This window comes from Sardina pilchardus, chromosome 12 (genome assembly GCF_963854185.1).
Source record: "Sardina pilchardus chromosome 12, fSarPil1.1, whole genome shotgun sequence".
Lineage (NCBI taxonomy): Eukaryota > Metazoa > Chordata > Actinopteri > Clupeiformes > Clupeidae > Sardina > Sardina pilchardus.
Genome location: NC_085005.1, coordinates 24,243,878 through 24,258,952, shown reverse-complemented (window position 1 = coordinate 24,258,952; position 15,075 = coordinate 24,243,878). Strand labels below are relative to the sequence as shown.

The 15,075-nt window shown below is 45.1% G+C and overlaps 1 protein-coding gene across 1 annotated transcript; it reads left to right on the top strand.

Moving 5' to 3' along the window:
- The first annotated feature begins 943 nt into the window (after positions 1-943).
- nrbp1 (nuclear receptor binding protein 1) lies at positions 944-14,766 on the top strand. The gene is made up of 18 exons (XM_062550459.1): positions 944-1,704; positions 2,568-2,884; positions 3,364-3,486; positions 5,497-5,598; positions 5,997-6,086; positions 6,568-6,608; positions 6,930-7,024; positions 7,245-7,328; positions 7,583-7,641; positions 7,746-7,844; positions 8,259-8,391; positions 8,575-8,668; positions 8,819-8,869; positions 9,649-9,784; positions 10,384-10,437; positions 11,195-11,258; positions 11,498-11,553; positions 11,707-14,766. The coding sequence occupies exons 2-18, from the start codon at positions 2,651-2,653 to the stop codon at positions 11,800-11,802; spliced, it is 1,611 nt and encodes a 536-aa protein (XP_062406443.1). The 5' UTR covers positions 944-1,704; positions 2,568-2,650; the 3' UTR covers positions 11,803-14,766.
- Positions 14,767-15,075: the final 309 nt, after the last annotated feature.

Here is a 15,075-nt window from a genome sequence, read left to right as displayed (position 1 = left end):
CCACGCAATAGGATAACGCTAAACGAATCATCTTCTTGTTTTCAAATAACAGGATGCGTTACCGTCGCAACTTCTGGTCGCATGTCAGTCACCATTATGCTAAGCCCACCCACTGACTCTATACACGCTGTGATTGGCCCGCTTTTATTTTCCATTTCTCAGCTCCTTAGCTCTACGGAGCGTTGCTAGACTGCCCCGCCAGCCAAATTACATTTGCTGCCGCTAGGGGCGTCTAGATTTCTAGGCTAAGGGCCCTCTTGCTTCCTATGACTTTGGAGGAAGGCAATACTTTCACGTAATGTGGGCCAGGCTTGCTTGCGAGTACATGGCTGTGGGCATTCAGTAGGCCTGTCAATACAACCTTGTCAGATTTGATGACGGCTTTCTCAAAGCTAACCTAGGCTATCAGCAACTGAATGCTTGATTTTCATTCATTAAGTGTGTAGAGTTGGTATCAGGGTTCGCACTGTTGGTATGGACTGTTTTAAACTAGGCTACTCGTTTCAATTACTCAGTCACCAGTTCATCTGTTGTTGAATTAAGAGACTGGCAGGCTTAAGTCAGTTCAAATAATATGAATTCATGAAATCATATTCATCGTAGCCTTCACGAAAACATTAATATTTACTTATACATCATCAACGGATATACAGAATGCGTAAAAAGCGTTTCGTTGAGGACTGGGTGGTGATGATGGGCCTACAGACACGCTCTGAAATGTGCATTTTCACATCCAGGGGCTCAATGTCGCCCACTGTTGGTCCAAAGGTTAAATTGCAAATACACTCCTCCCACAGCCTTGATCAAGCCATGATATCTGCCCCAGCCAATCAAAACTATAGTTACAAAATCTACCAGTTGTCATTGGCTGTAATAGTGTCAATCAATGCTAGCATTCGAACACTGAAGCAAGTCGCCCTTCCAAGCCAAACGAACCCAGCAGTTCTTTCTTGTCATTTTGTGTGTCGCCATTAGCCACACAGTCCAAGTGCAAGTCAGCTTAAATCTGAGTTTAGTTTTTTAAAAATAGCGATGTCGAAAAGCGGATATATATGTGTATAACTTTACTAATAAACGTGTATCAGTAATTAGTCGTTTAAATGCACTGAGAAGAAGCTAACGTTATTAACAATTTAGCTAGCTAGCTAGCTAGCAAAGGTTAGCAAGTTGCTAACCGCTTGCTTGCTAACAGTAGCGGAACTAGCTGCTTGTACAAGCCAGCGAGACAGCAAGCTAACTTGGTGCTGGTGCTGCAGATCAGGCTGATTCGGTTACTGCCCGGCTGTGGTATAACTTGGTTATACTCGTGCATTTTCATTCAGTAGAAGAACTCGTCTGGATTTTAAATTCACTCTCGATAAAGCTGCTTAGTTGCAAGTTTGTTAGCTAACATTAGTTATGATAGTGCGCTTGCTTGGCAAGTTTCTCTGCTTAGAGTAGTTTAGTGGGCAAGCTAACGTTGGTCTGCCAGCCAAACACAATTAGCCAACAGCAAGCAACGTGGCCTGAATATCAAATAAAAGCTCTACTCGCTGATTGACAGTGTTGTGAAAGTAAGAAGTAGCTCCCAGCCGTTTTGTTGTTTGAATAGTCGGATAATATCGTGCCTGCGTTGGATTTTTGTTGACTGTGGACTACTCCGAATGTTAAGAAGACTTCTCATTTCCGGCGGAGCTGGCTTGACACCGCTCATCTTCAACTAAGGCAAGTTAGTAAATTGTTGCTGATTTAATATGTAATATGTAAGGTGTATTTGTTATGGCGACAGGTAATCATGACCTCGTATCCCTTGTAATGGTTTTTACACGTTTGCACGTCAACATTGATGGCTTGTTGACTTTTTATGATGGGGTTTACATTGCTACGCAGTCGAGTTGGCACGCAGGCCTTAGCATGAGTGTGCAGTGAGGGGAGGAACCCTGGAAGGATTTCGGGAAAGCAGCGACATCATTAGCCCACATAACTTACCTCTCGCTGACTGGTGATGGTTCACAAACACATCATTGTCGACCAGTTATCCCACATTGTCGGTGTTAATTAACTAAGGTAACACAAGGTAATTTATTTAGCTACCTGCCGCCAACAAACCTTACTATTTCTGTTGTTGGCCACTCACCAATGGTGTTAGCTTGCTAACGTTAGCTTGCAAGTTCAGCTGTATAAAACTAGCGTTAGTGGAACTTTAGTTTTGGATTAACGTTAACGTAACGTTACCCCCTTTTTGGCAAGCTCTTCCTGTTCTTTTGAGTTAGAACTTTAGCTCTGTCGAGTAACATTACTTGAAAACATACATTGCTAGACTAGTAAGTTGGTTATCACTAACAGCTGGTACTGCAAGCTTTTGATTGGGCGAGTTTACCGGTACCGGCAGGTTTCCTACGACAGAAGTTCTTTTAACTTGACTTGAAGGTAACATGAGAAAAAGTGTCTGGCTACTTGTGTTGTGGTGACACGGTGTAGTATCCTAGAATCCCTTCAAAAGAGTTTTGAAGAGAGATTGCCTTAACGTTACTTTTTAAATGGTGTCAAATTGTTAACTGTACATTGGCATTTGTGTTCATTTGCAGTTCTCTGCCACCCACCCGTGGTGAGAGTGTGCAGGTCTTGACTTGGATATTTGGATTTCTGAGTGGAGTTTGGACAGAGCACGATGTCCGAAGGTGAGGGAAAGCCCACGCAGGGCACTGCCCCAGCATCAGCGCTGGATAGCAAGCCCGAGTCTGTGGCCTCTGCCCCCAGCGTCGGCCAGGTCTCGCCCCCGGTCTCCACGGTGAATCAGGGTCCACCTGCAGCTGCCACGGAAGACGAGGAAGAGGAGAGTGAGGATGAATCTGAGATCCTGGAGGAAAGCCCCTGTGGTCGCTGGCAAAAACGCCGGGAGGAGGTAAGACCAAACATCTCACATTAGCAATAGAATTCAGAGCTTCCAGGAAGCTTTTGATGTCACCCAGTCAAAATATACTGAAATTCTGTAGAGTAAGGATCTGTTATGGTCTATGGATGTAAACAAGTAGAAGCACAAAGCCGTTAAAAGATATGTAGTGATATTGAGTTTGAGTCTAAACAATACCTGCATGCAGTTCTGCTCAAGAATAGTGATATGACACCTGTCATGAATGTGCAGTAATTTACTTGATGGCAACAGTGCAGTTCAGATGTCAGTGATTGCTAGTACAAGAATGACAAACACTCGCAGGTAGTGTTTTAGACCAGTTATAGTATCATCACCCAACATTTTATAGGGCACCTGAAATGTCATTCATGTGTTAGTCACAGGTGTGAGTCAGTGCCCACATGGCACAGGTGAGCATCAGGGCAGCTGCCACGCCCACTCTCACTCAACTTTTGCTCCTCTGTGTATAGGTGAACCAGCGCAACGTCCCTGGCATTGACAACGCCTACCTGGCTATGGACACCGAAGAGGGCGTGGAGGTGGTGTGGAACGAGGTCATGTTTTCCGAGAGGAAGAACTTCAAACTGCAGGAGGTACACTTCAGCGCCTCATGAGAAACAGTCAGCTGTTTGCTGATGCTCATGGTGTTTATTCTCTTCCTGTATCCAATTACTGTGTGCACCTTGGATTTATGGTAAACAAGGTTAATTTGATCTGATCCGTGATGCTGTGGGACTCCGTAATTAGAAGTTGAAGATGAAGTCCCAGCTACAGTATGTCACACTGTACTGTTCTGCTCGAGGGACTGAAGTCATGAAGTTGAAGCTGCCAAGCAGGCTTTGTGATTAATCATGGTGTAAGACAATAACCCTCACGACAGCAAAAAATGTTGTGCAACCATAGCTGAAAGCCTGGTGTTGATTTAAGGCCATGGCACGTTTAGATTATCTGCCATTGAGGAATGGCGTGTGTTCTGCTTGACTCTGCTCGGTCTGTTTAGAAGTGCTGTTTGTTTTAGAGGAGCCTAACTGTCGCCCATTCAACTATAGAATCCTACCCTTTTCCGTGTTTATTTTATTTAGATATATCGTCTGCTACCCTTGCCATGTCTTTATTCAGTTAATCAAACTTATGCTCAGAATTGTCTTATGCACAGACCAAGTAATCACTGAGAGTTTCACTGAAAGCTTGACCCCCTTAAGGGTTAATCATTTTTCTGTAATGTAATACCTCATTTCCTTTTTGAGTTTGACGCTTAGCATTGATCAGCAGCTCAGTGCGTCCGCATTAGCTGGCGTTCCCCTCCGGCCGGAAATCTCTTTACTGAGAGTGCAGTTAGACTTGTTGCTGCCAAAGCCCTTAGGTAGCTGGGTTTTCTTTGGAAGGCCGATTTGCTTACATCTTAATGAGGGGGCGGGGATTGCAGGGTTATGAAAATGGGGGGGGGGGGGGGGGGGCTGTTGCTGTAGGAGCAACAACAAAAACTATTGTGCTTTGTCGCATAATGTTTCCCACCCCAAAATCCTGATGTCGAAAGTCCTAAGTGGCCTTCACTCCTTGGACCATTCCCCCCCTCAGTCTGTTAACAGAAACCTTTGGACTGGATTCATTTACTCAGGGAGTTGGCACCCCACACTTGTACACCTTCTGCTCTCTAATTGGCTTGTACTGATCATGTCTGCCAGGCTCGAATAGCACAATATATCGCTTTTGATTTCCTCTGAGAGCGGCACTGGGGCCGCGTGTGGATTTCCTGTTTATTGTTAGGCGGCGGCGGTCTGGAAAGTATGCGTTTAATGTGCCGTGTCCGTAACACATTCTCTCGACGTGACACATTTGATGGCGGCCCGGTGGAGCCCAGCAGTGCGAGCAGGGCTGTGGTCTCATTTCAGGGAGAGCAAGAGAGGCCAAACTGCACTAGTCCATGTCTGCACCGGTGTTGCACAGTGCGTTAGCTGAAAGAATCTCCTAGGCGATTGCCACTGTTACATCACCACGTAACTATGACGATGTTTCCTCCCTGCTGGGCCAGGAATGCCAGGAATGGGGAATATGCCCCATCGGTAGTTGCCTGTCCTCAGGGGAAGAGAACGTCACTGTTGTCAAAAGAGAAGATGAATAGGTTTGGTTGAAGTCTTTTAAGTCCCTGAACTCTGTGACCTTTTGCTGCTGTCGCACGGACATGTTGGGGAAGGCTCAGGTTGTCCGAAGCACACGTGCCGTTTTCTTAAGGGCCCCCCCAGCCCAAGGAACGGGCACGTGTGAAGGGTTCCCACGTTTCAGCCATCCTCCTCCTCCTCCTCCTCCTCCTCCTCTGTGCCTTCCCCTGACACGGCTCATTGAGGGAAAGAAAATACATTGCCAGCAGATAAGGACACAGATGGTTCCTCTTTGAATGTTGGCCATGTCATGAACCTGTCTTTACTGAGCTCAGAGTCCTGAGTTCTGCCTCTCACTTCCGCTCCGTCTTGCTCTTCTGCTTCCTCTCTTTCCCCCTCTTTCTTTATTATCTATGCTTCTCTATTGTCGTCATCTTTGTTTTTTTTATCTGGTGTTACTCCGCGTCACTGACATATATCTACTCTGTCCCTTCTGTCTTGTAGGAGAAAGTGAAAGCAGTGTTTGACAACCTGATCCAGCTGGAGCATCTGAATATCGTCAAGTTCCACAAGTACTGGGCTGATGTGAAGGAGAATCGAGCCCGGGTGAGCACCCCATCCCTACCCCCCCCCCCCCCCCCCCCCCCCCACACACACACACACACACACACACACATACACACTCTCACACACCCACTTAAGCCCAGCCCAAGGGTCAGCTAAAGGCCTTCCAGCTCCACTCCCGTCACAACACTTCCAGTCTTAAGCATGACCAAGAGCTGTGGTGCAGTATCACACTTGGTGTTTTAATCAAGTGTTTGTGTAAAAAAAAGAGTGCGTGCTTGAGCACATAACGCGTGCGCGCGCGTGGCATTGTGATCATGTGAGCGTGTGTGTGTGTGTGTGTGTGTGTGTGCTTAGTCCCAAGAGAGCTGTTGAGATCAGTGCAATAATGAGGCTCCTGTGTTCTCCCCATTCCCCTCCACTGCGCCCTCTCCCCGCAGGTCATCTTCATCACAGAGTACATGTCCTCAGGGAGCCTCAAACAGTTCCTCAAGAAGACCAAGAAGAATCACAAGACCATGAACGAGAAGGTAATGAAACTGTCTAGCCTGCCTCCCTCCCTCCCTCCCTCCCTCTCCCTTTGCTTACCCTCCAGACGCTTTTTTCCCCCTTTTTTTTCTTATGAGCATGCCTGCCTAGTTTTCCGACTGAAGTCTTAAAACGGAACCTCCTGGGCCCGACCCAATTAGAGCCAGCGTCGGGAGAGCCCTCCCCTCACCTGCGCAGACCTGACGCCCGCGTGATAAACGGAGCGGCGTCCTCTGCCTCCTGTGCTCTTGTCTCGGCAGACCTGCATCTCTGTTTGATTTACCTCTGGCCTGGGCCCTAGAGGAGTGTAGTTTCCATCTTCACAGGAGATATAAATAAGCTACTCGGGCCATTCTGAGAATAGAAACTGTTTATGCCTGCACTGTTGGGAGTGATGTATTAGATTGTTATTCCGTGGCTCGACTCGCTGGCCTTATGAGGGTGCGTGTGCTCATGTTTGTGTGTCTGTGCTTGGCTCGTCAGGCCTGGAAGCGATGGTGCACCCAGATCCTGTCTGCCCTCAGGTTGGTACACACACACACACACACACACACACACACACACACATGCACGCATGCACACACACACACCATGCACCTGCTGTTAGGCTCAGCAAGGATTCTGCCACCTCTCATGAAAAACGCAACACAAGTCTGGCATATTTTCAGTCATACAAATGAAGACAAACTATTCAAACTATTGTGGTGCGTCTTAGCTTGAACTAACACTTACCACTACACAATAAGAATCTTTATGAGGATTTTTATAGGACACACATTAATTATTCCTCCATTTAAAGAATGTTTTAAATGTATGGAAGTTGCCTAATGCCTCTCTCTCTGCAGTTATCTGCACTCATGTGACCCTCCCATTATCCATGGCAACCTGACCTGTGACACCATCTTCATCCAGCACAACGGTCTGATTAAGATCGGATCAGGTGCGTACCCCTTGGGCCTGCTGCTCCACACACCACTCTGGTGCCAAACGTGTGTGTGTGTGGTCTGAGCTCGCCTCGGCACTCCTGCTCCCGTGTCCCACCTTTGTCTTTGTGGCTAATTCTTTTCCCTCCTTGTCTCTTTTGTTTCTTTCCTCTCTCTCTCTCTCTCTCTCTCTCTCACCCCCCCCCCCCCCTCCTTCTCCTGCTCTTGTTTCTGCAGTGGCCCCTGACACAATCAACAACCACGTGAAGACGTGTCGAGAGGAGCAGAAGAGCTTGCATTTTTTCGCTCCAGAATATGGAGGTAAGGGCTCGAACAGCAGCAGTCTTGATGTTTCCACAATAGATAATCCTCTGCCTGTCACGGTCCCTAAGACTATGTGATGTGTCAACACACCAAGTGCTCTTAACTAAAGAGTATTCAGTTGGAATCAGATTGAATTGTTATTAGCAGATTACTAGTTTCCAGAACACAGAGATTCATGATCATTTTTACATTCTCATATCGATGCGTTCTGATCTAATTTCCCCCTCTCATCCTTTCGTCTCCTCGTTTAGCGGTTGCCGATGTCACCACAGCTGTCGACATCTATTCCTTTGGAATGTGCGCCTTAGAGGTGAGCGTTGTTGACGCACCTAGTCCATGATGTAAATAGCCATCGGGTCATTCTGATTGGCCAATTTGACCCCTGTGGATATTTCCTTTCCTCGCTACATGCAGATGGCTGTGCTGGAAATCCAAAGCAACGGGGAGTCGTCTTACGTCTCACAAGACGCCATCAACAGTGCCATTCAGTCCTTGGAGGACCCGCTGCAACGGGTGAGGGAGCGTGCATGCGTGTGTGTGTTTGCACACAGAGGGCAAGGCTTTTCTTTCATGGGTGTGGGGACGAGGGATGTAGTATGAAGACCCAACTTCCATGTGGAAGGTTATGAAGGCGGAGTGTGTGTATGTGTGTGTGTGTGTGTGTGTGTGTGTGTGTAGCCTCTTCATCTAGAAACACTTTACTTCTAATGTGCACATAATTGAATAAACTTCTGCTGCTGTTGGACACTCGTTTTAAGATAAATTCGGATCTTGCCATGACCCATTCAAAGACCCAAAAAAGGAAAAGAAATTAAAATGTGCGTTAGTGAGTGAGCGAGAGAGGGAGAATAAGAATCTTGTGGTTTAGCGTGTGAAAGTGTGTGTGTCTGTTTCTAATTGCTGGGCTTTGTGCGTTGTGTTGTGCAGGAATTCATCCAGAAGTGTCTGGAGATGGACCCTGCTAAGAGGCCTACAGCGCGCGAGCTGCTCTTCCACCAGGCTCTGTTCGAGGTGCCTCTGCTGAAGCTGCTCGCCGCACACTGCATCGTCAGCCACCAACGTGAGTCAGCCAGCCAGCCAGCCAATCACAATCAGACACACTCCTGTTCAGCCAATCACAGAACAGCAGTCCCTGCCAAGCTGTTTGTTGTTGTTGTTGTTGTTGTTGTTGTTGTTTGTAAGTTGTCTGTAGAAATGGGAATGTTTCTGATGTACTGAAAACATGTTCTCCTTCCTCACATAGACATGATCCCTGAGAATGCTTTAGAGGAGATGACCAAGAACATGGACCTTAACCTGATCATTGTGGAGAGCAGTCCTTTAGGGGTCCAGTTAAAGTATGTGTCTCAGTCGCTACTTGCCTTGTGGTGTTTTGTATTTGGACATTTGAACCATATGTTGTTTGTGTTTATGTACCATATCAGTGCTGTACGCCACATTTGGAATTGGCAGACATTAACATTAACGTTTGTCTGTTATGTTCTCAGGCTTTCCCAGTTTCCTGCCTTGGAGTTGGATAAGTTCCTGGAAGATGTGAGGTAGGAACCACTCCCACATTTGCTTCTCTGTTACAGCATAGTTTTTGCTTCACTGATAATAGGCATACAGGATGTGGAATTTCTAGTTCAACATTGGAGAGTGTCAATTAGCTTTTGCTTGAAGTAGCTCAACTTTAACTGTGTTACTGTGAACTGTAAAGTGAAAGTGAAATGACTCGTCGCTTTGTGAGTTAGAAATTAGTATATGGGTGGAAGCACAAAGACAAAGAAGAACGTTTGTTTTGAATATTTTTTTGTATATTTACACTGCCCTTCAAGCTGGGGCTCAGTGTGTTGTCCTGCTTGTGCCATAGTTGCCACACTGGTGTTGTGTTAATTATCTGATACAGTGTCCATGTTTTAATCCCTAAAATGGACTTGTTAAAACTGCCTCTGGACTACTAGTCACACAAGTCCATTTCAGGGATTAAAACATGGAAATTGTATCAGCTAATTAACGCAGAACCAGTGTGGCAACTGAGGTATAAGTGGGATAATCATAATGGACTTCATAGTGTTCACCTACCAGAAAATAATGTACACTTTCACTTTCTACTTTGTGGCTGCTCTACCCACCTTAAACATGCATCATATTCTGCTGGCTAAACTCCGTGTGGTCAGTTTTCTCACACTGGCCTCCAGTGTGGCATGGACATGATACAATTTTGTGTTTGTGAGTGATCAAGTTGGCGATGTGTTAACGTTAGTGATGAGGCAGCAGTGAGGGGATTGAAACTAACCTGTCAAACTTGCCCTCCCTCCCCTGCTACGTCCCCCAGGAATGGCATCTACCCCCTGACGGCGTTCGGAGTGCCCTGTCCTCAGCAGCCCCAGCAGGAGACGGTCAAGTCTCCCATCGTGCCCCCGTCGGTCAAGACCCCAACGCCCGAGCCTGCCGAGCTGGAGACCAGAAAGGTCAGCAGCACAGAAGAATCCTCAATAGGCAGAGATAGAGATCACACCGACTTTACAGTTGCCTTTTCAGTTTTCATTCGCTGTACTCTGTGATACAAAACCAATTGGAAATGGCTACAGAGGTTAGGGAAAAACCCTTCCTCTGGGCAAGCAGCTACAGTAGGTGTAGATGGTGATGGTGGCAGTTTCAGTTGAAAGTGTGAAAGTATGCAGGCTGTTGAAGATGTTACCGGTATTGTTATTACAAAGACACAAGTGATGTCTACACCCCACGCTTCAAGCATGATGGCAGCTGTAGTAAGAGTAAGGAAAGCACTGCTGAAAGAGACTTGTCAACAGTATGTGCCAGTGTTTACACAGAGACCAGCCCAAGGCAGTTTTATTTGCGCAAGACAATTCTCTGTTTTATTTGATTTATTTGATGTTATGCTTGGAGGCGCCAGACTTTTTACAGAGCTATTTTACAAACAACTAGGTCCTCTAGACCTCTGGGGTAAATTTGTCATGATCACAACAACAGGCCCAGGAGTATGTAGTCATGATGGTGCATGTTGGAAATAACCCTATGAAGAGCGCTGACAATGCTGTTCTCTCTACAGGTCCTACAGATGCAGTGCAATATTGAGCCAGTGGAGGAAGGCGCCAAGCATCATGTAAGAACCTGACTTTGCATACCATAATTTCTCGACTATGAGCCGCGGCTTACAGTATACTGTACATTGATGTTGCAAAGTTTCTTCAGCTATAAGGTTAATACAAGGGGGCAGTTAATATGGTATTACTATGAATATGGTTTTGTTTCTTTTAAACTTGCATAAAACACTGCCCTGCGGCTTATACACAATGTGGCTAATACACAGGAAATGACTATGTCCCTGTTTTTTTAAAAGCTCCACTTGTCCTGTTTCCTCATGATCTTTGGCGTGCATGCTCATGCGCAGGAGCTGTTCTTCTGCTTGTGTCCTTGTGTAATTGCAGCAGGAGAAACTGTGCTGGTCTGTAGCTACCGTAATTTCCTGACTATTAGCCGCGGTTTATACGTTGATTTTGCTAAATTTCTTCAGCTATGAGGTTAATACAGGGGGGAAGTTAATATGGTATCAATATGGTTTTGCTTCTTTTAACTTGCATAAAACACTGTCCTGCGGCTTATACGCGATGCGGCTTATATGCGGGTAATTACTGTAACTGCAGTCCAGGTGGCCTGTGTGTGTATTCATTCAGAGATTTTATGCAGAGTTGATGCAAACAAAATGTATTCAGGGAGAAACCTGGTTAGTCCATTTTTGGACTAGCTCTGCACTTGCGCAAGTGAGAAGTGAGAAGATTATTTGAAATGTTGTAGATGTGATGTTCTGCATCGTAGCTGTTATTTTGATACCAGATTGATTATTTTCTTTTTCTTCACAGTTGACCCTGTTACTGAAACTGGAGGACAAGCTGAACAGGCATTTAAGTTGTGACTTATTACCAAGTACGTGCGTTTCCCTTTCATATCTGTGGCGAAACAATATTATTGATGTGATTTGGCTCTCAGAGATCACACACCCATAGTTGCCCTGGAAGCTGAGTTGAATACTTACACACAGTTCCAAAGTTTGTGCTTGTATTTGATATTTCAAAGATGCCAAAGTATGTGGGAGAAAATCCTGCTGGAGTGTTTTGGAGTTGGATGTGTGGTGTAAGAGTTTGTCCTTTTTTTTTCTGTCTCAGATGAAAATGTGCAGGAGCTCGCTGTGGAGTTGGTTCAGCTTGGCTTCATCAGTGAGGTAAGGCATGGACACACACACACACACACACACACACACACACACACACACACCTATTTTCCATCTTGCTTCTCCTCACTAGCTCTCTGCTACTCCTCCTCATAAACTTTCCTTATAAAAGTATTTCTATTCTCCTTTTCTCTCTCTCTGCAGGGGGATCAGCTGCGTCTCGCCTCCGTGCTGGAAGAAGCCTTCAGTAAATTCTACAGCCGCAACGGCTCCCTGAACCCCGTCACTGTTTCCTCGTAGCAGCAGGGGCGTGTTAAAGACGCCCGCCCACCCTCCCACCCTCCCTCCCTCCCTCCCCGTCGCCCCTATTCCACCCAGCCTCCATGAGCCCTTCCAGTATCGCCTCTCGCTGCAAGCCTCCAGCCCACCCAGGAGGACGGACACCGGCATGCTCCATCGCCCATTGGATTATGGGAGAAATTGCTTTGCAACGGGGGGGCTTCAGGGGTGGGGGGAAGCCACTCGTCGTCTGTGTGTGTGTGTGTGTGTATGTGCGTGTCTGTGTGTGTGTATGTGCGTGTCTGTGTGTGTGTGTGTGTGTGTGTGAGTGTGTGCGCGCATGTGTGTGTGTGTTTACACCCCACCCCAGTGAGTGCATGACACCCCCCGCCCATGATGGCATGACGTCTTTCTGCAGCTGTAGGCCGGGACAGGGAAAGGGAAGGGAGAAGAGAGGAGAGGGGGAGTTTGAGTCCTTTTATACGTTTGTTATATATCTGTCAGTGTAGCTGTCCGCTTCTCTGTTTTAAAAGAAGAAAGCACCTCGGTTCTTATTTAAAGTCAGTATTACTTATTGGTCTTTTTTGGAAACATGTTTTTTGACTTCTGATATCCTATGGGAATAGACTTTTTTTTTTTTTTTTTTTTTTTCCCCAAGAGTTGCTTTGAGTTGTGGGTTGCGTGCAAATCCATGCAAATCGCTCTCAAGTCCTCTCTCTCACTGTCGGTAACCGTGTATGCATGGTGTCATAAATGAACCCAGTTGTGATCAATCTGCAGTCCACTTCTCACACTTGTTCCCTACCTGATTCTGCAATCGGGAGTCAGTGTTACTATTTTTTTTTATTATTATTATTATTATTTCTTCTTACATAATGCCCTATCAGAGAAGTTTAACTACCCTTCTTTTGGTAGGGGCTAAAAAAAAGATTCAATTCCTGTGGTTATAATCATGATGCATTCAATTCATCTGAGCCAAGACTGTGAAAGGGAGAGAACGCCGAGTGAAAAGCGGTTTATTTATCTATGTAGTCATCAGTAGTCTATTTTTTTTCACTTTTCAGCACTGTGTGGCTGTTTATTTGTTTTTTGTTTGTTTGTTTTATTATTATTTTTTTAAATCGAATGTTTTCCGTTACCATATAACGTTTCATCTAAGTACAGTTTCAGTCAAGGGGCACGAGACTGGACTAGTTCCCTCTATAGGACTTCTTAGTGTGACCTTTCTTTTGTCGGCGAGTTTACACCCTGCGTGTTTCTGTGCCTTCTAAGATAACAAAACAAAACAAAAACAAAAACAAAACAAACAAAAATAAAAACAGCCACCACTATCCTATATTCTACATTCTTATCTGACTTATCAGCAACCATCTTGAAATTCATGCAAAAACGCTTTGACATCTACCATCCACCTGAGGGCCTCTGAGTAGCCAGTACCTTATGTGAAAAAAAAATGTCTCTATATATAACAAAAATGCATGAACATAGTATGTTTACCTTTGATTTCACAGCTTGGTTAAAGCCACTTCCAAGTTGAACTAGAGGACAGGTACAGTGTTTGATGGTTTTCTTGTGACTGGAAAGAGGCCTTCTGTTTGCTCTTGGTTCCCAGACAAATAAAGTTGTTGGTTGTGGGTTGCAGGTGTCATGCATGCCCCAGTCACTGGGTGTTGTGATCTCATCAACTGAAGTCTTATTGAAGGCTTCCACAATAACACCCTGGCTTCGTAGGCTGCAAGACATGCTCTTTGCTGGAAGATCCAACTAGCTGCTAGTTTGCACTACTGTATTCCCTAATTGTTGATTTTCACAGATCCGTGTTTTAAAAGCCTTTGGAAACATTGCTTTAAAGGTTACTTCTGGGACTGGTTCTTGTGGATATATTACTGTTGAATGCCCTTAGAAGAGAGGGGGTTTACCTTCAAATAATTTCCTAGTTTTGTCATTTCTTGGGAAAGACAGGGGAGTTGACTAGTAGAATGTCCAGGCTGTTCATTTCTCTATTGTACCATCGGAAAATAGTCCAGGTGTTTTGGAATAGGATGAGGAATGACATAAATCTTCCAAATCATTCCTTTTAATGGACTAAAATTATTCCAGTGACGGCTAATGTCCTAAAATCTTCCCCTCAGATGATACAATCAAACATTTTCTGCCTTCAAGTAATGGGCTGTGAAATCGAACTCTCTGCAATATGTCATCCCAATAAACTTGTCTAATTACCTTGTAAGAGCCAGTGAAATAAAAATGGTCCGCCCTCCACAAAGCACTTGGTTGGTTTCCAAAGAAGTTTATGTCTGGAGACCATGAAATGCTTATCCCTAGTTTCATTCTTCGTGGCTATATTCCAGAAGGGTTAAGTCTGGTATAGGAGACATGGCCATTGTCCACTGTTGTCAAAAGGAAATTAGCTGCCTTACCACTCAACAAGTGAACCCTCTTGCACCATTTTGTGGAAAACGACCATGATGGGTTTCAGATGTTGGAAGAGTTTGTAGAGGCCAGTTTTGCTTTCAGGTGAAATAGCTCTAGACATAAAAATGTACTGGGTGTGTTTTTATTTTCTATCTCATCAAATGTTTTTGCCCATTAAGTTTCAACCAAAATACATCAGATCAATTTGTTAGGCCCTATTGATACACGAGCCAACGGTTCCTTGCACATAAGGAAGAAGGAGACGAGTTTTAACCAAAACCCACATGGGTTCCCTCAAACCTGAATGAACACGCACATAGGATTTATGAGAGTATCCTGTACATCTGCAATCTCCTGTGATTTGATTGGTCAAGGAGCTCTTAAAAAAATCCTGATTCTCTTAGCTGGTTGTTTGCGATGTCTCAAGCACTGCTGAAGTATGTCAACCTACATCACGCTGGGCATAGCTTCAAAACAGCATTTGCAAACAGTTCTCTCTTTTTCCTTTTTTAGTTTTCAATTGAACTATTGTTTCTTGAAATAAATGTGACACTTAGAGCACTTCCATTATTCACTTTGCCAAGTGTGTGTCTGTGTTTTTTTCCTGGGGTAGAGATCAGAGAATGAGGCCAAATTGCCTAAGCAATTCTGTTTTTTGACATTATGGGTATCTGAAGCCGATGATAAACCAGTGATTATCAGTGTGTCATCTCTAGACCTTTCTCCATTGAGAATCCAGTGAGCATGGCCAACTTAAACGTTGGAGAAGGCGGTGCCATTGTAATATTTGTACTGCAGTAAGTGTATTAAATCATTCAATCATTTCTGTCTGTTGACTGAAGACGGCGCTTTGTTCTCAGGTAAATCAAACCAATTGGT